A 26,665-nucleotide genomic window follows, 5' to 3' on the forward strand; every position below is an offset into this window, starting at 1 on the left:
TAAATTGGAGGTGCTGTCTTGGTGTAATGAGGCTGGTTTGGGTGAAAAAGTCCTCGGTTTAGGAAAGCTCAGCCATGTAACATGTTGACATAGATGAACCGGTTGTTAATTCCACACCACTAGGTTTGAGCTCCCAGCTGTTCCTTCTCTGCCCCTGCCTGAAGAGCCCTAATGCTATGCATAAGTGCTTTAAAACACTGTATTGTACTGGGATTGGCCCAAGGCGCTGTCAGTCCTGAACAGTATCTGCTGAGAATCAGGAGAGCTCATCTATCTATTGCCTTAAATGATTCAGACCATTCCTAGACGTTCAGGAACTCTGTAAATGTCAATTTTAAAGAATGTAATGGACTGTTGACGTCACATATATAACTGAATTGTAATTTGTGCACCAATCGCATAATAAATGTTTTAAATGGCTTTACCATACTTTTTGTTATAAAAAAAAATTGACATGACCTGAAACGTGAGTTCAGGACTTGATATACTGTATATAGTGCATGCATCTATCCTTATCTTTTCATTTGTGTCAGGTTGTTGTTGCATTTGAGTAAATATGGGATTGTCCTTGGTTGAGGTCCTTTTATAGTATCTGGAATCTGCTTCAATGCAGTCCTTTTAGTTAAATGATAACAATCACTATATCTTCCATGTATTCTGTTATAAGATGTGTATTTTTAATCTTATCAGTTAAATCAGTCATGTTCTTTATTTTTTGTTTTTCATCACTGTAGGAGTCAGAGGTCAACGAGCTGAGGAAAAGGTGTCAGATCCTTGAGAGAGAAGTGAAGAATAAGACATTAGAATGTAAGACTTTGGTGAGTACAAGCTACATAGTGCATAAAGTCATGACTGATAATGGCAGAAAGTCATTTGTGATCTTCTGGTGCACTCCATAAAGTGTAAACCACAACTGATACACTGGTCTATACACTTTAAAGATTGAAAGCTGTTCTCCTGGGTATTTTTTCGGAAATGCATGTCCTTCCACTTGCAAAAGCTTTCAATGCTCTCGACAGCCAAACCTGTTGCTCAAGGGACCTTTGTCTTTGCTAGTCATTCTCTCTTCAAACTTGTTTCAGACAAGTTTCCTGAGCACTCCAGTCTTTTATTAACATGCCACTGGGGTGTCGAAGGGAACAATTTTGTTGTATTTTATTTTTCATTTTTATTTTGCTTTTATTAAAGGCTACTGCTAAACATTCAAAATACAATTATTTTAGTTTTGTGTATTTTCTTTGCTTTTTTTGTATTGTTTAAAATAATTTAATAAATAATGATAAAAAAAATATTGCTAAACAATCACAAAGTTTTTTTATTTTATTTAAATGTTATTATTTTTTTTATCCCTAACCCCAATATTCAGATTTAAAGCATAACCCTCAACTGTCAAAGTGCTTCTGTAAATTGAAATTGACATGATAAATCTTGGCGATCCAATGAGTCAACTCTCGCCATGCTTTCCGTTCTTCTACTTTCTTTTTCAGCTGTTAAATGCCTAAGTCTGTGTTGCTTCTAATGATATCAAGCCATTGTGTTTTTGGCGGCCTCTTTTCCTTTTTCTGCAAACTATGCCAAGCATCATTACATGTTCTAGTGAAGCTGTTCACATAACATGGCTGAAAAAGTTAAGACGCAGTTTTGTAATTTTGCCTTCAAGTGACATCTCTGGTTGTATACACTTCAGGACATCTCTATTGGAAACTCTTGCTGTCCATGGTATCCTCAAGAGCCTTCTCCAGCACCATAACTCAAAGGCGTCTATCCTTCTTCGATAGTTTTTTTTCACTGTCCAGCTTTCACATACGTACAGTATATTGATATAAGAAATGCAATTGCCTGGAATAGTCTACATTTGATTGTAAGATTGATATGTTTACTCTTACAGATTTATTGCATGCTTAGCATTGCATTACGTCCTAATGATATTCAACGCTTAACTTCAGGTGTGCCTGTACAGTCAGTTTGGTCAATCATAGATCTCAAGAAGCAGAACTTCTCAACGCATTCAATTTCCTTTCAATTGATAGTTACGTTAAAGGGTTAGTTCACCCGAGAGTGAAAATTGCATCCATCTTCTACTCACCCTCGAAGCGTCCTAGGTGCATGTGACTTTGCTTTTTCAGAATAATCCAATATTATATAAAAAACTGTCCTTGCTCTTCCAAGCCTTTCAATGGGGTGAACTGTTCAGAAGACGTGAAATAAAGTGCACGCATCTGGCTCCGGGGGGTGAATAAAGCCCCCCTGTAGCGATCCATGCGTTTTTTTGTAAGATAAATATCCAGATTTCAAATGTAATAAACACTTCTCACTTTTGCTGACTGTTGGGAACCGGAATACATGCAGACAGAAGATGGAAGACGTATGCGTCGCGTGCGCGTCTCTGGGAAATGTAGGAGCAAAGGAAACAAAGTTTACTTTAGCTCCTCTTGGCTTATTTCACAATTTAAAAATCCTCGTTTTGTGCTTCTAATTCGTGACCAGCGTTTTGTTTTGTTCTCTCTCAGTGCTCGTCACTAACTGTGCAGCGCTGACGAACTACGACATCAACCTGCACGCCTTCTGATTCCCCACAGTCAGCAGAAGTGAGGAAAAAATGTCTTTATTACGTTTGAAATCTGGATATTTATCTTATGAAAACGCATGGATTTGCTACAGGGGGGCTTTATTCACCTCCTGGAGCCGTGTGAGGGACGTTTTATTACAGATGCGTGCACTTTATTTCACGTCTTCTGAACAGTTGACAACAAACACCCACTTACCCCCATTGAAAGGCTTGGAAGAGCAAGGACAATTTTTTCTATAACTTCGATTGGATTATTCTGAAAGAGGAAAGTCACATACACCTAGGATGCTTCGATGGCGAGTAGAAGATGGACGAATTTTCATTCTCGGGTGAACTAACCCTTTAATTGTTCCAGATCCAGCTATAGACATTATTTTAGTCTTTTTGATTTTCAGGCAGAGTCCCATCTTTTCACTTTCCCTTTGAATGGTTATTATAAGGTGTTTCAGATCATCCCCGGTTTCTGCTAATAAAGTTGTATCATCAGCATAACATCAGCATGATATTTCTGCCTCCAATCTTCACACCTATGTCAGAATCTTCCAGACATGAATTCCTCATCATTTCAGCCTAAAGATTAAAAAGAAAGGGTGAGAGAATACAACCTTGTCTCACACCCCTTTTAATTCTGAACTATTCTTTGTCACCATACTGCACTCGAACAACAGCTTCTTGATCTGTATAATCTTATCACCTGGGTCAGATGAGGTGATATTCCCAATTTTTTAAGTACCGTCCATAGCTTTTCATGTTCAACACAATCAAAAGCCTTACTGTAGACAGTAAGACAACCTTTTTGAAATTCATTGCATTTTTCAATGATCCATCGCAAATTAGCTTTATGGTCACGTGTGCCACGACCTCAGCGGAAACCAGCCTGCAAATCAGTCGGCGTTGCAGAATGAGTTTTAGAAGGATTTTGCTTATGTGAAGGATCAAGGCATTGACATAATTATTTAATTATTAATCATTTGCATAGATTTTTCTATCAAGGTTTGCATATTGATATATTTAAAGTGAAGGATTTTGACAATAATCTTCTGCAGATTTTAAAGCCTTTGGACTACATGAGAGCTACATTTTAAATATAGGGTCTCACATGTGTAAAGGTCACGTAAGATACCCAACATCTCCCTACTGTTTTTATGAATGAAGCTACCACACACCACCTCATTAGTGGAGATCCTGTGGGTGTTTAATGGGAAAGCACAGGAATAGCACGTCTGATCTGAAAGTACACGCTCCTTGGTGGCAAATGCTCAAATGTGCTTTCAAGATTCCCTGAGAACCATCTTTATCCTTTTATGTAAATGATGTTAATTTAAAAAAACCTTGTGTTCCAATTAAAGTAGCACTGCTGGCCCAACAGTTAATTTACTCTAATAATTTTTATGAGCTGGGGGGCGTTAATTAGCGTGTTCCATGAGAAACGTGCTTTGAATCTTGTAGAGATGCCATGTCAAGAGGTCACAGAGATGGTTGCTCTAAATAACAAACAGCTGTCTATTTGGATCAAATCTGTCTAATGAGCATTTTTCCATCATTGAGTGACAAACAACTGAAGTGCCTTATTTGCTTATAGCGGTACATACATTAGTGCAGTGACAGTATAAGGGAGGATGTGGCCTCCCTCCCGACCTCCTGTAGCTGTCATGGCAACCACCTGCTCTCAGCGGGAGAGGAGCCCTGAGCTTTCACAGCAGGATCAGAGGCAAAGATTTCTGTTTCTTACAGGTGCAGACTGAAGATGTCACCTAAGATTGACAGATCTGCCACTGTAAGCTGCATGTTAAAGAACTGAATGTATTGTCTGCACAAACGTGCACAGAGCAAACCTGTTTTAGTAAGATTGAGTGTAGTACTCAGTGCGCCATTGCCATTACCTCGGTACAGCAATAGATGTATGGATACTTGGATAGAACTTGGCATTCTGTGCTCTATCAAAAACTATTTCGGTTATTTGTTCAGCACTTTTAGTCTCATGACATTGTCTAAAGCATTAGAGGCACAAAACCTAAAGTATTTTATGGGATCAATTTTCTGCCAAAAGTATTGCAGTCACGGATAAAAAAAATAAGCATGAAAACAAAATGTAAAAATGCAAGTAAAATATATTGCACAGAATTTAAAAATAAAAGCAAAGTTTTCAGAATAGCAAACAATGGTCATGGCTAGAAAAATAACAAGCTTAAATCAAAAATGTAGTTATGCATTTAAAAAAAATGATTATGAATCAAACTTTAAACACATTTAAAATCATATTGCATAAAACTGAAATATTTCACACAAAATCATGTTTTCCTTGTTTATATTTCTCAGTTTTTGTGCTCTCAGATATTTTATTCTCATATTTTACATTTTTGGATGCTTATGCGGTTTTTCACTTTCCTCGCTTCCACGTCCTTCACTAGCTTTTCCAAATGTTGCAGTTTGAATTTGATGTAAATCAGTGAAATATGTTTGATAAATGAGTATCTACAATAAAAATTAACCTAGCATGACGATTAAACAATCTCATTTCATTTTCTCCATTTGTCTTATCTCTTATTTTCAGTTTATTAAACAAATGTATTTTTTGTTTCATTTATAGATAAATAATTATACATTATATCCATTATATTATATTTTTTAATGTTTATTGTTAGAAAATAAAACAAAAATTATTGCAAGGCTATTTACAAGTATTTAAAAGTCATGTATTTATTTAACTTAAAAACATAAATGTTATACTGTAATTATAAATTAAAATATTTGTTTTATTTATATATTATTATAGGTCTATGTTTATATAATATTTTACACTATATTTTAAATTACTTCTACATACAGTAACGTGTCTTTTTTGGGGGGGCAAACGTGATCAAAAAATTGTCTGGATTTAACAAAGAAAAATGTGCTCAGTTCATTTGGTTTAACGTAACCAAAATGTATTGAGAATCTCTTCACAGTTCAACTTGACCCACAGATTTATCGTATCCCAGAGCTCTGTTTCTCCTGTTATACGTCTGTGGTTGTATAACAACACCCACACACCCTATATGCATCCACAATGCTGCAGTGGTTGGCCATGTAAAGAGCCTCATCTCAGTGAATGTTGTGGAAGGATGAGCAAAGCTTTTCTGAGCAGCTGCAGAACCAGGGGCCAAACTGGAGGGTGGGGATCAGGCAGTCGTGTCTGCTCGAATTAGTCCATTCTTGTGGCACGCTTTCTCTCTCTCTCTTCCCAAGACCGCCTCCTTCTTTCACCGTTCTGCTTCTTGATCCATCCATATGGAAATCAGAAGCAGGATTCCTGGGCATGATATGTGCCGCTGCTTTAACTTACATCCCTGTGAGAGTTTCAGTTGATAATCCCATGGTAGTCTAATATTTACCACATTAAAGCTGCGTTTAATCAGCCGTGACTGTGCAGCGAACTGCATATTTTTTACTCCTGGTTTCAATGCGCAGCCAGTTCAGCTGCCTCTTAAAGGTCCCTTGAGCAGAGGTTAAAGACTGTCCTTTCATATGACGTAATAGAACATGATGGCTGAAATGTTCCCAAATGTACAGTATATGCGGATATGCTACACGTGATCCCACGGGAGGTCTGCGGTGGTCACCGTTTGCAGGCAGCGGAGTGTGCGCGGCCCTCGTGTGCAGTAGCTGTCTTGTCCGGGGTTACGCTGTGGTTGACAGACAGGGCTTCTGACAAGAAAGTTCAAATGCTTCTCTAGTTACTGTTGAGCAAACCTGCCACCTGATATACTGTGGCATGTGAGCCTGTCAGGATGGGACAGGATGCTGAGTCAGAGACGCTCACAGAGTTCAGCCAGGGTGTGGCGTTTTGAAAACTTCACGAGATGGACGGCTGTGTTGAACAATCAAATTAGGGGGTTTGAAATGACTTTCTGACCTTCCTCTCGTGCATTTATGGGTAGATATAGTGCAGTGAGACACAATTTGTCTGCTCAGAAGTTAGTTGATTTTCATTGCCTTTCTCATTGCCTGTTTTCATATCTTTATCTAAATTTTTTCTACCACTGATGTCATATGGACTATTTTACTCCCTTTCTGGGCCATTTCAGTTGCATTGCTGTCTATGCAGGCTCAAAAAGCTTTCGGATTTCATCATAAATATCTTAAAGATACGAAGGTCTTACGGGTTTAAAATGACATGAGGGTGAGTAATTAATTACAGAATTTTTAATATGAAGAGACAAGTTATTTGTTGGTTGACTCCCACATAAACAAAAAAATCAGCTCCTCTGTAGCTTTCAAAACATTTAGATTTTTTTTGAACCAGCCAACATTGAAACATTGGCTTAATGGTGTGAGTATGGGGCGGGGCTCTGTTTAAGTATCCGACCAATGGCAGAGAGGGGAGTGTTTGGGAAACCTGTTTGAAACATTCATTATTTTTGCAGTTTCATTTAGTGATGCTAGTGGCAAAAAGAATTATACACTTCAGAAAAGAAGCATAAATGGCCTCAATCCAATTAAAAAGGTAATCTACCAACAAATTGAATCCTGGTCTGTGGTAATTGCTGCATAGTGCCATTCTCCATGAAGTATTGATTAATTTTTCATACATGCTGTGCTAGAGGTTTTGAGATTTGGGTGGCTCTTTAAACACAGCCAGTGATGAATGACTAAATGAGCACCCATTCTCTATAGGCTAAAGAGATTTGTGTTTTCATCGCCCATGGGTTTATGAATTATCTAATCAGTCACATATATGTACCCTGTTGTTCACAAGGAGATTCATATATTTATCTTTAGATGATACGGCTTGATGACTTGGTCTAAAATAGTATTTATCTGCAGTTGCACTTCTCATTGATACTGTCGATAGATAGATAAATGACATTGAGCTGACTCCTTTTTTGTTTTTCCTCCTGACAGAAGAATGAGCTTCAGGATGCTTTGCTGGAGAGAAAACAGCTCAATCGTGAGCTGCTTAGTCACACCCTGAAGGCCACACAGTATGAGAAGGTAAGAGAGATGGTCAGCATCACACACCAACTGAGCCTATCAGATCAATGGCTGCTCATTACATGCCTCTTTTAGGATGTGCCCAAAGGGTTCTTCTCTGCTTCTCATCGGCAGTATTGATCTTATCGCATCCCTTTCTGGTCAATATATCCTCCTTGTTTGTTTAGACCAGATTTTGTTCAATGAAACTGTAAAGGGCTTTGCCTGTATGCATTTATTATGGTTTGAAATCAGCCTCTGTGATGTGAAAGCATGCCCAAATGCGCAATAGGGATGATCATAAAGTGAAAGTTTCGATCATACTCGAAGGGTATACTTTGAAGGGTATCCAGTGACACCCAAATAGGGTGAGTAGTGATTAAATGTGAGTAGCGAATCTGCAAAGAAGTAGATATTATTCTAACACAGGACAGCTGAGAGTGGCATTTCATGGCACTCAATGTGTTAACAGTGCCATGTTTTTTTTTGACGGTCTGGCGGTCCCTTTCCGAATAATCTGCAGGCTGCTCTTCTCCTCTAACAGCAAAAAGGGCCATCTGTCACAACCCCAGACAAGTGTCTGAGATAAAATGTCTTCTGTTTAATCAGGTTGCGCTGCCCGCTCCCATTCCCATTCCCTCAATGATCAAAGGCTCATTTCCCAGCATTCAGCGGCGCTAACAAGCATGAGGAGAGTAGGTAAATAACCCCAAGTGGGACGGGTCAGTTTGTCACACGCTTTGGCACCAGACACAATCTCATATACCAATCCTAGATCGATATGAGATGCGAATCAACATCCCCGTTTCTCTCAGCCTGAACGGATGAAATGTGTGCTAATAAATAAGAGTACGGTTGTGTGCCAGAATGATGCCGCCACAAGTGTGTGATATATTGAGTGTTAAATGTTGATTGGTAGATGGATTCATGTTTGACTGTGTCCTGAGTTTACCCTCTTCTTCTGCACTCATCAGAGTTCTCTGAGCTCTGCCAGCATCGTGAGTCAATGTAAAAGTCAAACACATTTTTGAACACTGAATCTTTATTTTTAGTGCTGTTGCCTTAGATACAAATCACCTGGATTTTATTATATAGCCTACTGTGCCGCAGAGTTATGTTTCAAGCCTTAGATAGAATCACTGCACCTTTTATGAGAGTGAAAAATAACTACTGAAATAATCCATCAAAATGACTAAATCTGTTTCAAAAAATATTCTGCTTAGACCCACACTCCGTGTGCAATATGCTCTCAAGGTCCATTGTAAAACACATTTAAGCACTGTTGCAGAGTCAGCTATTTTCTTCCTTTTGCTGTAGTCATAATTAAATGTCCAACATCTGAAGTCTGGCCAAGGTTCCTCTATTAACTCTGCTTTTCATTGTTTAAGTGACAGTTGTATAAATTTAGCTGGATTTTTGTGAATTAGGACAGTTTACTCATTTTGTTTCCAACTCTTTTACTCTGTAGGTAAAGTCAGATTATGATCAGCTCAGGAAGGCTTTTGTTTGTGTGAGTCAAGAGAGAGACTCTGCCAGGCAGGAGAAGGCTCAGCTCCAAGACAAACTGGAGAACCTTGAACAGGTCCTTAAGGTAAGATCACCACTGGATATTGGTTAAATGGTAGTTTGATTATCGATTCAAATCCAACCAGCTTTCAATACATTTTGCAGATACTGTATGCTTCTCAAACTTTAATCAGAATGCCAATCATTTAGAAAGAGTTTTGAGGACAGAGACATCCTTGAAAAATACTGACTGTTTATTATATCATTAAACTCCTTTTTGCCTCTATGACAGCTTTTCTAGTATCTAATAAGCAATCTGTATTGTTTAGGATCATATTTCCTAATGGTAGGGTCTTGCTTTTAAAGGAAAAACTGATACCAGCTGAGATAATGATGTTTCATTTATCTGACTTGTTTCCGTCAGCGTCATGTTGCGGATTCATTGTTCAATGAAAAGTGTTTCTGCACTTGTCTCTTTATTGACTGCTTGTGTCATGTGACTCAAGAGGAAGAAAGCTCTTATAACCAGAAATGAAATGAAATTGAAATGAGAAATATGTATTTATTTCTCCTACCTTTCTTAATGTTGACTATGTGATAAATGATTACAGAAGAGATGAGATGGGAGAAAGAAGTTGAGGAGGAAACAAGGCTTTCTGTAAAATTTCTGATGTTGTTTGAAGATGTCTTTTTGCTCCTCAGAAATGCATAATCATTCTAGATAGTGTTGCAGCAGCTGGACTGAAATAAATGATTTTTTAAAGGAAAAATAGAGCGTTTGAATTTCCGTCTGTAATGTTTGTTTGAACTTTCCATCTATTTAAATCTCAAAATTCTTAAAGGGATAGTTCACCAAAAATGAAAAATTCTGTCATCTGTCATTACTGACCCTCATGTCAATCCATGGCCATTTTAATGGAACCAGAAAGAAGATAATGTTTTGATAAAATACCCCAGTGTTTTTTATTAGTATTTTCCCCCATGCAGTTAAAGAAAGTGGGGTCCAAAATAACATTAGACAACTGTCTGTAAAGAAACATTATTCAAATCAATTATATCTGTTATGTTTAAAGAAGAAAAACATGGTTTGAAATGACATACATTTAAATTGATGTAGCTATGTAGTGTATGATTTTTATTTGCTATTATGCAGCTAATTAATTTTATGTTAATTTGCATATTTCTTACAAATAAATTCATAAGTAAATACATAAATAGAAAATACAAAATTAGTTGTTCCTGTCCTCTGAAGCTCTTCAACTGCTCTTATTTGAATAAATTTGCAAAGCATTGAGTGTATAGACATGTGAGTGTGTGAGGTGTCATCAAAGGAAAGAAAAGAGGCTTTAACTCCCTTGAAGAGGATGGAGATAAGAACAGTGAGAGAAATGAGGGGGGAAAGATGGATCTAAGACCTTATAAGCTTAAGCTTTTAAGCCTCACAACATCTGATATGCTTCAGTTCCTGTCCAGTTTAACTGCATCTTGAATAAAGGAGAAGGAAACCGAATCCAAACAGTCCATTAGCCATTGTTTATTGCTTTATATTCATCAGCTTTTATTGTAGTCTTCTCGGTTTTCTGTATTTTCACAGAACATGTTGTATTTACCAAGTGCTGCTCCATCAGTGGCTGTTGGTGTCATCACTCACTGTCACTATTGCACTTAATGTGTCTGTTAAAGCCCCTGTGTGGTTATTCATGATGCTTTTTCCCAGATCTTGGTCCACAGCCTAAAAACAGCAGATTAGAACAGTGATCAATGGTTTGTTTTACAATGTATCTCTAAGGAAGCAGGAGTTTCTACAAATGTTTTTTCACATGTCCTAATTCTAATTGCCTTTTTTTCTCTTTCTGTTTTTCTTTTCTTCAGCATATGCGAGAGGCTGCAGATCGGCGGCAGCAACTGGAAGCAGAGCATGAGAAGGCCTTGGCTTTCCTCAACTCCAGACAGCAGGAGATCAATCTTCTGCAGAAGGTAAGAACCTCAGTGAACTTCAAACTTGCCTGCACACACACATATGAACTACAGTCACTGTATGTCCCAGGGGTTGATTTTTATTTATTTATTTAACAGATTGTATCTTTTAAAGGTTAAAACTAGCTTGCTATTTTTCAGATACCTTTTATGTATAGATGCTTAATACTTCAAACATTTTTTATATGTAATATCCTACCAAGCTGTCATTTATGTGGACAGGTGAATTATTATTATTTTTTTAACTGTTAGTAGGGCTGCAACAAATGATAATTTTGATAATTGATTAATCCAACTATTATTAGAACGATTAATTGACTAAACAAAAATTATTTCACAGATAAATCAGTAGGTGTTGATCAATTATTCAGCTTTTGTAATTCATTATCATTGAGTTATACATATTTTCTACATATTATTATAACGGAATGTGACACTGAAGATGTCTTTTGCTCCTCAGAAATGCATGTTCCTGATGTAAAAGATTTTGTTTTAAAGAAAAAACAAAGTTTCTACAATGTTATATAAATAAACGTGACGTGACTTACAGGAGTGCCGATTGCAGAGCTAGTGCAAATATCTGCAGCACTATAATCAGATGCTTTCTTAACTGCTATTTTCTCACAGCTGGCATCTTAGTAATTACGTTATTGAGAGAAAAGCTTGCAGCACATATTTACATATTCATTTAAATGCTGCTCTCAGCAGCGTCAGTATGTTCACTAAACCGCTGCTTGTGTATATCAAAGTAGTTTTTACCTCTAAACTACCTGCAAAACTACAAAACCACACTCTACTGATTTGGCTTCATTTGAACAATGCACAGCTCATAACCATATCTTCTTCTTTTAGACTGCAGTCCGGAGTGCTGAATTGCAGCCTTGCACTGCAGCACCACACTGGTCAAACTGCATTATTGCAGGCCTTTTACATTATGTCATATGAGATATTTGTCTGCAATTTTTTTTGTCAACAATTATTTCAGTCTTAATTGTTAGTTTATGATATAAAAAAATATTGAAACTTTAAAGATTTCAACTTCTAGCTATGAAATTGGATTTAGCAAGACAAAGGAGTTCGAAATGACTGCTTTTCAAAACACAGATCGCTACCATGAACCAGTTCAGTTCCTTGAGCCATCTTATTCATCTGTTATTTATTATTATCATATCTAATGATCATGCCACACCATCATTTTTTTTTCAGTCCTTCCACATAAGTTGACATAAGGATAAGAAAATATTCTTCTGACATGGCAGCAATAGATATTCTGGCATGATAGGGCTGGAAAAAATCAGTGCAGTCACATAATAGGATCATGGCTGCAGAACTGTTTGCTTTTCCTTGTGTCTGCGGCCTTTCAGGAAGGAGCAGCGACAGGCAAACAAAGCAATTAGAGGCGACAGCAGACACCGCATCATTGCAGGTCCCTAGGGAGGGCTTTGAGAGAGCTTTTACCTCACTAACATACAGAAACACAGGCATATATGCACAAATGACTTGCTGATACAACTTGCATGGCAATCAAAGCCTGTCTGTACTTTTCAATTCCAGTTTGCCTACAAACAAAGACTTTTCATTGTAATTTTACTCACTTATGAGTAACTGCTGTGAACTGTGACTCACAGATTTGCCCTTCAAATACTGAATTTTCCCTCTGGGATCAATAAATCTGTCTGAAATGAGACGAAGTAGCTTTGCCAACCAAATCTTGGCAAATATTTTAGAATCAATGTGAAATTATAATGTCCTGCTGACTTTGCAGTTACTTTCTGAGATTTGGGTTCATTGGGTTTGAGTGAATGGAATCGCATTTGTACAGCTACGCTAAATATTCTATCTCTTATTTTCAGGTTCAGGCTGAAGCTGAAAAAGAGCACGAAGAAGTGGTGCATCTGCTAGAGGTAAAATATAATCTACTTTCTTTCCTTCTGTCCTATGGCATCCTACTATGAAAAGCCTTATTTACACTCCTGGCTTGGTCAGCAGAGTCAGCCGTTTGTGCAAAAGAAGCTGTCTACCCAAATGATCTGATAAACATAGAAGGGTCCGATGCAGCCTGTCTGGATTCCTTATGTGTCTGATAAAAGACCTCCGTGACTGACAGTCAGTCCAATCTGAGAAGCTTCTGCTTGTCACATACTATCAGCGTGAATTTCGAGGAGAACTTATGTCCCCTATGGGGTGTCCTTCAAGAGTTTACTTATTTTTATGACCTTCATAAATTTTGCCTTATACCATCTTTAATATTATTTTTATTACACCTCACGATTTTGTCATTCAGTTTATCCTTTTATCCATAGTTGAATAATTTGTTTGTTTTGTGATATTTTTCATCTCTGACCCTTGTCATTCTGATTTATATATATTGTTTCCCTTTTGTGTTTAAACAGCAATATGGACAAAATGCAGGTATACACACTCACTTATTCAGAGATTCTTTTGTAACCTTCCATTTCATTTTTTTTTCTCATGGGAGACATACAAATAACATGCACCGTGGCACTTTCAAATAATAATTCACCCAGAAATGAATGTTTTTTTTGGTCATAATTGACTCATTCTAAGCCCATCTGACTTTCTTCCAAAGGAATATTTTTGATGAATGTATTAATATTTTCTTCCATATGACTAAATTGAGGCTTTTTGGCTTCAAATTGGACACAAAAACATTATAAAAGCATCATAAAACTTATCATTGTGATTTATGCTATGCATTCAAATTTTGGCTTTGTGGGAAGAAGAGATTGAAATCATTATGTCATTGAAGTCATTATGAATAACTTGAGGGATGAGTAAATTTTTGGGTGACCTGTCCCTTTAAAATCATTGCATTTATAGGTGTCCTTTGAGTATCTTTCCTGCTTCACTCAATCTTTGTGGCCGTGAATTGTTGCTGCTAAAGAGTTTAACGAATAAAATCAAGTTTCCATCAGGTCAGGTCTTCTTTGCATCAGGTCTTTTGTTGTTGGGGTGAAACTAGGACCTGATGAAATGATGTGACTGTATCAGTATTAAGGTCTGGTTAGATAATACACTTAATCGCACACACACAGAGGTTATTTAAACCACTAATGCCTTTGCCACTAAAAAGTGTCTCTGTTTTTCTGCAGTGTCTCATGCATGACACAGTGTTCTAAAAACAAGGTTCTCAAGTTAAAACTAGGGATGTGTGCTATAAATAATTTCATTATTGTTTAAAGATTTAATATTCTGTAAATTGTGTGTATGCCCCTTAGGATATCAGAATAAATATGTTTCTAATAGAGAAAAAAACAATTCCCATAACGTTGTTATTGTCACAGGCTCTGTGTCCGATCAAACTTTATAGCATTTTGTCGCAAATTTATGTAATGCTGGGTCATATGTCTAAAAGCAGGGATTTTCATACTGTATTTTGCTCTGTATTTTAGGCTGGTAATCACTATGCTGCTATATATGCGTTTACAAGATTGTCAGTTTTTCTTTTCAGTCATATTATGTTAATAATTTCATATATTGTTGGGCGTAATTTTGCATATAGCTGGTTCCTATAACAAAACCATTTGAGAACTGCTACAGTTCAGTGTATTTCATCAGTGTTTTTATTCCTGTGTATGATATAAATGATTTTATTTTATTTATATATTCTTCAAATTATTCTTGTATATTCCTTATCCTGAATCCCAAAGGTCAAGGTTCATGACTTAGAGCAGAAATGCCGGACACAGAGTGAGCAGTGCAACATTTTGTCGAAAGAGCTGGAGAAATATCACCTGGGGTCAGACGCGGAGGATACACTCAACACTGACTCACAGGAGAAAAGCTTGTGCAACAGTTACAACAGCCTGCAGCGCCAGGCCAAAAAAAGTGAGTAAAGCATTTTTCAAACAGATGGGGGTGTATTCTCTCCCACATGAACCACAGACATTTTAAGAGTATTGTGAGCAGTTTTTATAACACCTTTTAGAATTTCTGGCATTTCTTAAAGTGCCCCTAATTTAAATAAAAATGGCTTGTTTTTTTTGGCTTATTAGCCTTTTTCATGCAACACATTGCAGTTAAATCATGCATTAATGTACCATAAAAGGGGAAACATTCACAATGCATAATAATTTTTTGTAAATAGAGTGCTGCAAAGATGATCTTATTACTTTTGTAGGTCAACTTTGATTTCCTCTACAAAAAAAATAAATATAAAAAATGCATTGTGAGCAACAGAAGTTTTATCATGGTAATCTTTACAAATTAACACACCTTTTATGAATTTTATGAATTTGAATTTTGAAGCCTTAAAACAATCACCATAAGCAAGACCTTATTTCAAAGATCCATCCAAAAAAGCCCTCTGTCTTCAGGATGATGGAACCAGAAGTGCAAACTCTTTTTGGCATAAAAAAAGGAATCATCCCTGCAGCACTCTATTCTTAAATACTAAAAGAATACTACTACAACTAATAATCATTATTATTATCATTATTATTAGAAAAACTGTTGGAAGGGAAATATTTATTATGGATTTTTTTTTAAATGATGAAATTGTCAAATGATTAATTGTTTTATACTGCCAGTGCCAAACATTAACATCTAGTGATGTGTTTAATAAATATTAAATAAATATTTAATTACAGATGTTATTACTTACTGCATGCGTAAATAAGTAAATCATATATTTTAACACATCAGTTTAATTCCTTTCATTTTAAATAAATATATTTCATTTAATTGCCTTCTCGTTTGCCTAATGTTATTTTTTTTCCCACAGCCTTATTTCAATCCATTTGTTTAGACCCATCCTGTTGTTCAGTGATCAAAGTCATTGATTTCCATTATAACTCATGCTTGCAGGTGATGAGAGATCTGACAGATCTCCACTGGTCTCAGAACTGCTCATAGTACAGCAACACAAGAGAGACAAGCCCACCGTCCAAACCCAGAGTCGATCCAGCAGCCCCATGCAAGCATCCCTCTCAGAGGTTTGTCATGCATCTCAGCTACACTGTGATTTAACCGGTTGCCGCGAGCAGATAACGTGTCTGTTTATCTGTCTGTGTTTTACGCAAGAGAAAAAAATGTGCTCATTTCATGCTTTTATAATTGGTCTCTCTCCCTATAATTAGATCCATAAATGACCTCATATCGGATGTTAAAGATTGTCTGATGCTTTAGGAAAGAAAGTCAGTTGTTTATGTGAAAACTCAATCCAATATTCCACTAAGAGTTTAGATGCCCAAAGTATGGAGTCAAACAATTCATTTAATAATTAGGTGAAGTGTGTAATTGTTTTGATGTTAAAATATTTTCTCCTCTCTCAACTGTTTGTATGTTGATTTTGTATGATCATTTGTATGTTGATTTTGCAAAAACATTGCATTGTGTAAACAAACACCATGACTCAATGCTGCTATCAACAATGATGTTTGAGCATCTCAGCCAGTTTAACACAGCACAGTTGGCTCAACCATTGAAAATGGCAAAGCCGAGTTGAAAACACTGTTTTTACTGTTACCACCAAAGGAATCACACACTTCAGCCTTGTATTTTCCCTGTGTGAGAGATTGACATCAATGCAAATAGGTAATAATCATGTCCGCTCTGTGCACTTAATCATACATGAATCAAATCATCCATGAACACATGCATGCACTGTGCACATTGGGAGCAGGATGGGAAAAAATGGATGTTATGTAATGATCCTCACACAAACCCTGGCACTGTACATTGATGTTAGGATGTTCAGTGTGGAAAAGATCAGGATCAAGTGTGTCATCTGATTTCCTCTGTCCTTAGATGGACAATGAGGTGAGCCCAGCTCCGAGGTCCAAGACAAGATACACAGGCCAGGTCCGTCTCTGCACTGCCCGATACAGGTATATTTCTTACCTCTTTTATCCAACTTGATATATATTAAAAGGTTTTTTGTTTGTTAATTTGAAATATTTTGATTCTGCCAGGATGCATTTAATAAATAAAAGTAACAGTAAAGATATTTATATGTTACAAAACATTTCCATTTCACATAAATATTTCTATATATCATAGAATCCTGAAAGGAAAACAATCCTGTTTTTCACCTGAATATATAGGCGACACAACTGTGTATAAGAAATGTTACTTGTGAGCATTTATTAGCATATTAGAATGATTTCTGAAGGATCACGTGACACTGAAATAATGTAATAATGGCTACTGAAAATTCTGCTTTGGCATCACAGGAATAAATTACATTAATTATTGTATTGCATTAAAATAGAAAATGTTGTTTTAAATCTGCCTTGGTGAGCATAAGATAATTTAATGTTTAATGTATAAAACATTAAAACTAATTTACACTGCCTCCAACAATTTGAACAAGTATTGAACTCCTATATAATATATATACATATGCATTAATGTGTGTATGTGTGTGTATTTTGCTTGGTTCCTTGTTTTCGTTCCCTCTCACTCTCTGATCTTTTGGCCAGTTATAATCCCTATGATGGACCTAATGAGCATCCAGAAGCAGAGCTCCCTCTTGTGGCAGGGAAGTATTTGTACGTATATGGAAACATGGACGATGATGGATTTTATGAAGGTAATTGAGTTTTGATACGAGAGGTGTAATTATTATTGGAGAATGAATTAAGAAGCTACGTAAACAACTCTCCAATTGAATCTCCAATTGTCCAACATCTAAAAAATCCAAACAACATATTAGCTAATGAACAAAAATAATTGGCATAGATGACTAACAGTGAATTTAGTCATCACCTGGCAACATGTATTAAAATGACATGCTTACAAAATGGATCACAGTTATATTTTATGTAATGTGATCTGCTGCAGCTTATGAGATCTTTCTACTTTGGTTTGTTCCAGGAGAGCTCTTGGATGGCCAGCGTGGCCTGGTTCCCTCTAATTTTGTGGAGTTTGTCCAGGACAAGGAAAAGCCATCTATCGAGGGTGGAGAGGAGCAGGGCAGGCTGGAGCAGAGCTGTCTGAGTCTGGCAACCATAGATGGAGGCGGTCCTCTGGACAGCCTAAGCAGCGATGCTCTCAGCCACTGCAGCAACGGGACAGGCGCAATGGATGGAGAGGAGCTGAGTGATGACATCGTGCCTTACCCCAGGAAGATAAACCTGATCAAACAGCTGGCAAGAAGTGTGATAGTGGCCTGGGAAGCGCCTCTAGTGCCCCTTGGCTGGGGCAACATCAACTGCTACAATATCTTAGTGGATGGGGAAGTACGTTCCTCGGTGCCATTTGGAGGCAGGACCAAACTGCTTCTCGAAAAGCTGGACCTGGCTGCCTGCACATACCGTGTGTCGGTACAGAGCGTGACGGACAGGGGGCTCTCTGATGAGTTGCGCTGCACCTTGCTGGTGGGCCGCAATGTTGTGGTGGCACCCACCCATCTGCGCATGGATGATATTTTACGTGACTCTGCTGAACTTTCGTGGCTGCCCAGTGATAGTAACTACGGGCATGTTGTGTACTTGGATGGTGTGGAGCATGCTGTGGTTAAGCCGTGCTCTTACAAACTGCGTTTTGTGAACCTGAAGGCCGCCACAGTATACAAAGTAAAAGTGTTGGCCAAACCTCACCAGGTGCCCTGGCACATGCCTCTAGAACAGAGAGAGAAGAGAGAGGCTGGGGTGGAGTTCTGCACCCAAGCTGCAGGTGAGATTCAACTGTAGAATTGTTAAGATATTGCCCCAATATTAATTAATGCTGTTTTTAATTATTCATATATTGAACCAGCTCAAACTACACTAATGCACTGTATTTGTTTGATTTACTGAAAAGCACTTTTTTCTAAGAGTCATTTGTTTAAGAGTCTGTCTACATTGTCATGCTATGTGTTTTTAATTCACGTAAAAGAAACGGTTCATAAGTAATTTGTTTGTGAATCAAATGACACTGTTTCACTGTTTCTTTTTCCGATTCACTTAAAGGGATAGTTGACCCAGAAATGAAAATCCTGTCATTAATTCTCATGTCATTCCAAAGCCGTAAGATCGCTCATCTTTGGAACACAAATTAAAGGTGCAGTAGGACATATTGAAAAATGCCAACATTAGCCAGATAACACTGAAAGCATACATCCCCTCCGTGCAAATTGCCGTCCAAAGCTACGCCCCCTGAACATATACGCACACAGATGAGATGACCAGAGACAACATTACTACAATACATCATATGTCATTCACCAGTGAGCAAAATTTATAGTCCCATTTGTAATAGAACTACAATACCAGGAAGGAAATATCAGGTTGTTGATGTGTGCCTGCCATTCTCGATCTGTCTGCATAGCGTATGTGAATGTGCTGATGATGTATCCTTTAATCGAAAGGTTGTGAGTTCGAGTCTCGGGCCGGCAGGAATTGTAGGTGGGGGGGAGTGCATGTACAGTGCTCTCTCCATCCTCAATACCACGACTTAGGTGCCCTTGAGCAAGGCATCGAACCCGGGTGCCGCAGCATAAATGGCTGCCCACTGCTCTGGGTGTGTGTTCACAGTGTGTGTGTGTTCACTGCTCTGTGTGTGTGCACTTCGGATGGGTTAAATGCAGAGCACAAATTCTGAGTATGGGTCACCATACTTGGCTGAATGTCACGTCACTTCACTTTTTAAATGTACTGTTGAGTTAGTTCAGCAGAATGCAGTGATGGCAAATGTTGAACAAACCGATTTTCCCATAGCTACTGAAAATGTATTTTGGGATTATAAGAAGAATCGATGTCAGAATTGTTCAAATCTTAATTAATCCGAAAATCTGTACTTATACCCACTAAGGCTGACACACATATTGAACCCTAATAGCACATAATATCTTTTGAGATGCAAAAAAGATAGAAAACAGCTATTTTTGTTCTGATTAGCACAACACTTAAAATAGTCAAAGGCAACAGAAATGGGTTTAGTGAGGCTAATTGGATTAATTAATTAGCTGAAATGCTCAGGAACTTGGAAGTAATGCTTGCCCTTATACCATTATTCAGCTGTGAAGCTGTTGAAATGTCCTTATTACTGTACACTTGAGTTCAAGTGAATGAATGCAGTGAACACAATCCTTTCTAAACATCATGTCTATAGTGTCAGGTATGTTACTGTAACTACAGTAACTGGTGGTTATCTGTCCCTCCTCAGGACCCCCTCTGCCTCCCCAAGAAGTCCAGGTCCAATGTGGACAAGCCCCAGGTGTCCTCCAAGTTCGTTGGAAGCCACCTCCAATGACACCCATGGGAACCTCCAATGGTGCAAATGTCATTGGCTACGCAGTGTGCACTAAGGGTCAGAGGGTAAGAATCCGCATGCATCAGCAGTCATATCTGGTGATGTTTATGTGACAGAACAGTTCTGGACTGCATGAAGGCTAAACAAGTCATCAAGACCTCTTTTTATCAAAAGGATACTGATGCCCTCTGTTGGTGGAATTGGGTGATTCTAAACACTTGAATTCATTGTTTATGGTGGTTTTAGGTGATGAAAGATTCTCACACTAACAGTTTTTTTGTTACGTTATTTGGATGATTAATGAGGAGAATGTTGATTCTAAAGGTGTGGCCACATGCAGTCACAAAAAAAGGTCCATTATCTATTGTTTCCTATTCAAATTACCAAATTTTGCCTGCAAAAATTTGCTTAATAACTGTAAATGTAATGTCATCTTAATGCTAATACTAATGCTGTTTCAGATTGCTGAGGTGTTGTATCCACTGGCAGACTATGTGGCAATAGAACTGAACCGTCTCCAGTGCTTGGAGGCCCGTGAGGTTATTGTCAGGACTTTATCAGCACAAGGGGAATCTCAAGACTCCCATGTCGCCGTCATTCCAAACCACCTGCTGGTGCCTCTTCCCAAAACCCTTCCTCCTTCTCACCACTTACAATCACCTCTCCCACCCCAGCAGTCCCAGCCAATGGCTTCTCATCCCCAAATCCGGGCCCTTCCCCCTAACCCTGGACTACAACCACCCACCCATCTCCAACCCCTTCCTGTTCGCCCCAACCAGCCCCCATCTCATCTCCATCCACACCGTATGCCCCACCCCACACAGCCCTCTCCACCTCACCTCCAGCCTTTACCACCACACCCCATCCCTCAACCCCAGCCCACCATCCCAATGCCCCAGCCTCAGACATCCATGCCCATGCCCCAACCCCAGCCCCAGCCATCCATGTCTATGCCTCAGCCCCAACAGCCCATGGCCATGCCCCAACCCCAGCCGGCCATCCCCATGCTTCAACCTCAACCAGCTATCCCGATGCCCCAGCCTCACATTCCCCAACTGTCCCTTCCTCAATCCCAAAGACCACTAAGTGCCAGAGAGCTGGAAACCAAAGAGCCAGGGCCTGGAATGCATCATCATGGAGGGGGCCCACCTCAGCCATGGGAGCCTGGCTGTTCCCCATCAGGCATGCCCACAGGCCTGCCACATGTACACACCCTAGATGCCCCCGCCTGCCCGAACCGCCGCTCCCCGTCACCTCAAAGGATCCTCCCCCAGCCCAGGGGTACACTCATTCCTGACACTGTGGCCAAGGCTATTGCCCGAGAGGCAGCCCAAAGAGTGGCTGCAGAGAGTGGACGGGTGAGTCAAGTCAGCAAAAAGCATGTTATATAAAGTAGCGGCAAACCAACTTTAACCCTAGAATGCATGATTCAAGAAACTTGAATAACGGGGGTAAAATTGACCCATATCAAAGTCTTTTTTTTATTATTAAATCAGAAATAGTTTCTTCTTCCTTTTCTTCTTCTTTTTATTGTTTTCTATATTTTCGATAAATTTGTTAAAATGTTTATATAGATGATAGAAATCATATTACAATTAATATAAAAAAAAATAATATATATATATATATATATATATATATATATATATATATATATATATATATATATATAGATTACGGGTTACACGACTACTGATTTCTACTAGTCAATTAAAAAAAAATACTCGAGTTACTCGACTACTCATGGTTCATGCTACAAGACATTCTTTTTTTCTTTTCTTTTTTATCAATAAACGCTTATTAATTCATAGCCTTGTGCAACAATTACATATATAAATTGTCAAAATTATTATGACATTACATATTTACATTTTCATGTAACAGCCAGTATTTGTATTTGTGTCTGTAACAATAACGTTATGGCTATCTTTTTTTTTTCATAGTTATCAGTGAACAAGTATTGCCGTGTTAAACTAAAATAATTATTAATTTCTAAAATAATATTTATCATGCAAGCAGAGAGATGTCATGACAAACGTTTAGTGTTCATTTGAACATGACTGAATCAATTCAATGCGCACATTTTCATTATATTAACTCTTTAAGCAAGTCTTAATGTTTAGTGAACTTCACTAAAAATTAATAATAATAATACAAGACGTAGTCAGCTAGACGATGAACTATCAATATTATTAATTAATAGTTATTATATGATGCAGTCACACATGTAGCAATAATAGCAAACATGTAGGCCAAATAGAAAATGTATCCATATCTAAGTTGATTATTAGCCTGCTCTCTCTCTCGAGAGAGAACTGGTTTTTGAGAGACTGAGATTGAGCACAACGCAGCTGTTTGATTGGTGAGCGCTGTGCTTAGTCCATTCATTCGTATCATATAGTAGCCTAAGGTTTAAAGCATTGCCTTTTAAATATATACAATAGAACGTGTATGATGTATTATTATAGGTGATATTATTCTTGCCAAGCTCTGATTTCTGAGAGCTGCACGTAGAGACAACAGCAATGCTGTGTTTGATTTGCGCTCTTTTCACTCATAAAGTTTACATTGATTCACTTCACACTCGTGACTTTAGAGGTCTGTTGTATAATATTGCGCTGCTCCCCTGGCTCACCTGTTATCTAGCAAACTCCAGACTGTGCCAGCTTCAGCCGAGTATTCAGGCAGAATTATTCCTTGTGTGTTATTCATTTTTGAAGCCATTATCCGTGCCATTCGGAATAAGGTATTCGGCTTCAGGCACACCCCTATTTACTGTACATATTTTTATTTTACATGCAACATAGATAAGGTCATAGAAAGTAACAGCTACACGCAATATTGTAATCCTAAAATTCACGTCGTACTTGCAAACTCTTTGTACGCATTATGGTTAATGCATGCTCGAGCAGTCGATTTTTTCCAGCAACGCCGACTAGTGGTTGAAGTAGTCGATCACTCGACTACTCGACTAGTCTATGCAAGCTCTAATATATATATACAGTATATATATAGTTTTATTGTTTTCTTTAAAAAAAGAAAATTCATCATATAAAGCAATCATATCTTTTCACAAGTTTAAAGCACTTAATATACATGGATTCATTTTACAACAACAACTTCTATTTTAGTATTTTAGGTTTTGGTTACCTGGACTTTGAATGGAGGTACAGAAACCTCTCAGGTTTCATTAAAAATATCTTAAACTGGAAGATTAACAAAAGTCTAATTCATTTGAAACTCCTTGAGAATGATTAAATGATGACAGTATTTTCTTCTTCTACTTTTTTTTTGGGGGGGGGGGGGACTATCCTTTTAAATTACTTAAGATACTTACAGAATTATTAATTTGATCATACATGTTTAAATGTTTCTGTAATGTTCAGTTGTTCTTGTTCATGTACTGTTATATACTAAAACATAGATTTTTTTTATTTATACTTTATTTTATTTATAGATGATTTAGAACATCTATGAATTAATTTATAAAAATCATATTTTTTAGTTAATTTTGTGAACAGAAACAAGGTTTTGATGAAGAATTCTATGATTTATTATTATTATTATTGTGAGATAGAATTTCACAGGAAACATATACATGTCATTTTGACCCCCTTTCCAAAGGGGTAGTTTTTTTTTTTTTTTACTATGAATAACAAATTTGCTAAATCTTTGCTGAGGCTTACATACAACATTTATGAGAAATACAGTACAAATTATTCAAATTATTTTATTAAAAAAACACCCTATTGTGTCAGATTGGACCCTTTATGCATTCTAGGGTTAATATGTGCAAATGAGAACTCTTTAAAAGTTAATGAACATACAAAAGATTAGCTATCTTGTCAGTATTTAACCTCAGCATAACTGTCAGATTTCTTTATTAAGACTTCTGAAAGTACTTTAATATATTTAGATGGAGATGAGAAGCCAGGGCTTTCACTCTCAAAATTCAGATGAGGAAGAGGATGAGGAAAGCTATCAGGCCCGCAGAAGAGGAGCATCTGTGGATGACTTCCTCAGGGGCTCAGAGCTGGGCAGGCAGGTATGGCAGTTGAAGTGATTGCCTTACCATACAACAACAGGCATAAGAGGCGAATGTCAGCACTGAATGTTTAGGTGTGTTGTATAAGCTTATGTTTTCATTTTTTCTCACAATCTGCATTTCACAGTCTCTTTACAGTCACAGCGAAGAGTTTCATACAGAGAGCAGTCGAGGCTCGGACCTCTCGGACATCATAGAAGAGGAAGAGGAGGAGTTGTATTCTGAAATGCAGCATGAAGAAGGCAGGCGACGAAACTCCCACAATGCACTCAAGGTATTCCAAACATGGAAGACATCTCACAATATCCCAATGATATCTAGGTTGGCATGGCTTTAACTAGTTTGGTTTCTTCCCCATTCAAGACCGGAGGCAGCACTCCATCTTCGAGTCATCTGGATCGGGAATCATACCGGAAGGCATCTCACCGAGATCCTCAACCTCAGCGCCGCCCCCTCACGGTCCCATCCATTGGTCAGTGCTCTCCCAGTTAGAGACAGGAGCCTGAGACTTGCTTTCAGGGCCTGTCTGTCCTCCTGCTCCACATTTTCTCTGTTTGAACTGTTCATTAGCTTGTCAATGTGTGCCAGACCGCCACTGTATGTTCCAACCATAACCATATCCTGTTGCTTTCAATCATTATAACCCTCTCTGAATCTGTAAATCGATCAAATGTCAGAGTAGTTAGGCGTCTCCAGCCTGGGCAGGTTGATGGAGAACAGTTTTGCATGGTATAACGACTCTCTGATTGGTGTTTCCCTCAGAGATAACCACTGAGAGTAACAGTGAAGGGAACCTCTCTCCCGTCAAGGAGGATGTTTACTATGGCAGTGTAGCGCAACAAAGGACATGGTCCTCTCAAAGGCACGGGGGACGCAGGCCTCCTTATGGTACGTGCATTTAGAGTGAGGTCCAAGGAGAAAGAAAATGGCCAAACGCATGAAACTGCACTGAACTGCACCGAGATGGAAGCTTGTGTTGGAAGCGGTGCTGTAAGATAGCACCAATAGCGACATGTTTGCACAGAGAATGCTCCTCCCCCTTTGCATTGCCCCACCAATGGATGCCTGCCAAACCCCTCCTCTTTTTCAACCGGACCACAATCATACTTTTACTTTGGCCATGCATGACTGAATGGTGAAAGTTTAAGGGCGGCATCTCGCACCAAAAGAATGCCACCGAATATGTAAGTAGGTGACGGTTGACCAGGAAAAAAGAACGCGAACCGTTCCTTGGCATCGACTGCAAAGGCAACTGTGTGGAATGCACATTGGGCATGTTGGAGTCACAATCGAGCACAGCTTTATAGTTGCGGCAGGGACAAAAGAAAACAGGTGTAGTTTTATCCGGGGCTAATGTGCCCCGTCTGATGGGTCTTTCTCAGATCCAGATCTCTGCATGGTTACAGTAGCTCAGACTGCGTGTGTTCCCCTCTTCTTCTCCCTCAATCTCTGTCTGTCTGTGTGTGAGCCTGTCAGAAGCTTCATGTTTGGCTTGCTGCTCATCTGTAATTGGCTGCCATATGGGTGTTTCACTCCCAATCATCATACACCCCCACACACTGGCAAACACAAACAGTGACACACATCATAACCATCACATTACTGTAAGAAATGTCTGTTTTCTTCAACCCACCCAAGATGTGTTGGGCAAATAAATGGATTGTGCAAGTATGGAGAGGAATTTCACTCCATTGGACTGAACTGCATGCTTATTCATATTGTCTGTTGTAACATACAGAGATGAGAACATGTATGCTGTTAATTACTTGCTTTAGAAAATCCTTTGGATGTTTGTATGCCCATCTTTAAAAAGTCTTGAATGCTTGAACTTTAAAGACATGCATATTGTTTTTTTTTGTTTGTTTTTTTTATTCCAGGACAAGTGGACTGCCATATTTGGGTAGCTGACAATATCTAAATAACATCAAATAACATAACATTTGTACACTATATATTAATATGTGATTTTTTAATATGTGAAAGAATTAAATGTATACTTTGTTTAGCAATGATGCATTAAATTGAACAAAAGTGACATTAAAGATATTTCTTTTACTAAAGATTTCCATTTCAAATAAAAAATACATTTTATCACAGTTTAAAATGAAAAATATTAAGCAGTAGAAGTAATTTCAACATTGGTAATAATAAGAAATGTTTCTTGAACAATCAGCATGATTTGCATGACATGCCATTGAAGACTAGATTAATGGCTGCTAATAATTCAGCTTTGCATCAGAGGAATAAATTACATTTTTAAATATATAGGCCTAATTAAATAGAAAACAGTTTTAACTATAATAATATGAAGCAATTTTACTGGTTTGATCAAATAAATGCTGCCTTGGTGAGCATGAGTGACTTCTTTCAAAAATATTGCTACCCTCAAACTTTTAAATAATATATATATATATATATAT

The 26,665-nt window shown here is 38.0% G+C and overlaps 1 protein-coding gene across 2 annotated transcripts in view; it reads left to right on the top strand.

Moving 5' to 3' along the window:
- The window catches only part of LOC132117114 (RIMS-binding protein 2-like), a 50,927-nt gene that overhangs the window by 17,488 nt on the left and 6,774 nt on the right, over window positions 1–26,665 (top strand). The window contains exons 4-19 of one of the 2 annotated variants that reach the window (XM_059526189.1): window positions 735–818; window positions 7,454–7,543; window positions 8,991–9,113; window positions 10,901–11,005; window positions 12,859–12,909; window positions 14,677–14,854; window positions 15,833–15,960; window positions 16,775–16,854; window positions 17,449–17,558; window positions 17,843–18,643; window positions 20,114–20,265; window positions 20,662–21,558; window positions 24,117–24,245; window positions 24,373–24,519; window positions 24,609–24,717; window positions 25,008–25,133. In XM_059526189.1, the coding sequence (XP_059382172.1) occupies window positions 735–818; window positions 7,454–7,543; window positions 8,991–9,113; window positions 10,901–11,005; window positions 12,859–12,909; window positions 14,677–14,854; window positions 15,833–15,960; window positions 16,775–16,854; window positions 17,449–17,558; window positions 17,843–18,643; window positions 20,114–20,265; window positions 20,662–21,558; window positions 24,117–24,245; window positions 24,373–24,519; window positions 24,609–24,717; window positions 25,008–25,133 (3,310 nt within the window). Of the gene's footprint in view, window positions 1–734; window positions 819–7,453; window positions 7,544–8,990; window positions 9,114–10,900; window positions 11,006–12,858; window positions 12,910–14,676; window positions 14,855–15,832; window positions 15,961–16,774; window positions 16,855–17,448; window positions 17,559–17,842; window positions 18,644–20,113; window positions 20,266–20,661; window positions 21,559–24,116; window positions 24,246–24,372; window positions 24,520–24,608; window positions 24,718–25,007; window positions 26,603–26,665 lie in introns of those variants that run through there. The other variant, XM_059526188.1, reaches the window with a different exon arrangement.

The sequence above is a fragment of the Carassius carassius genome, chromosome 36 (assembly GCF_963082965.1).
Source record: "Carassius carassius chromosome 36, fCarCar2.1, whole genome shotgun sequence".
Classification (NCBI taxonomy): Eukaryota; Metazoa; Chordata; class Actinopteri; order Cypriniformes; family Cyprinidae; genus Carassius; species Carassius carassius.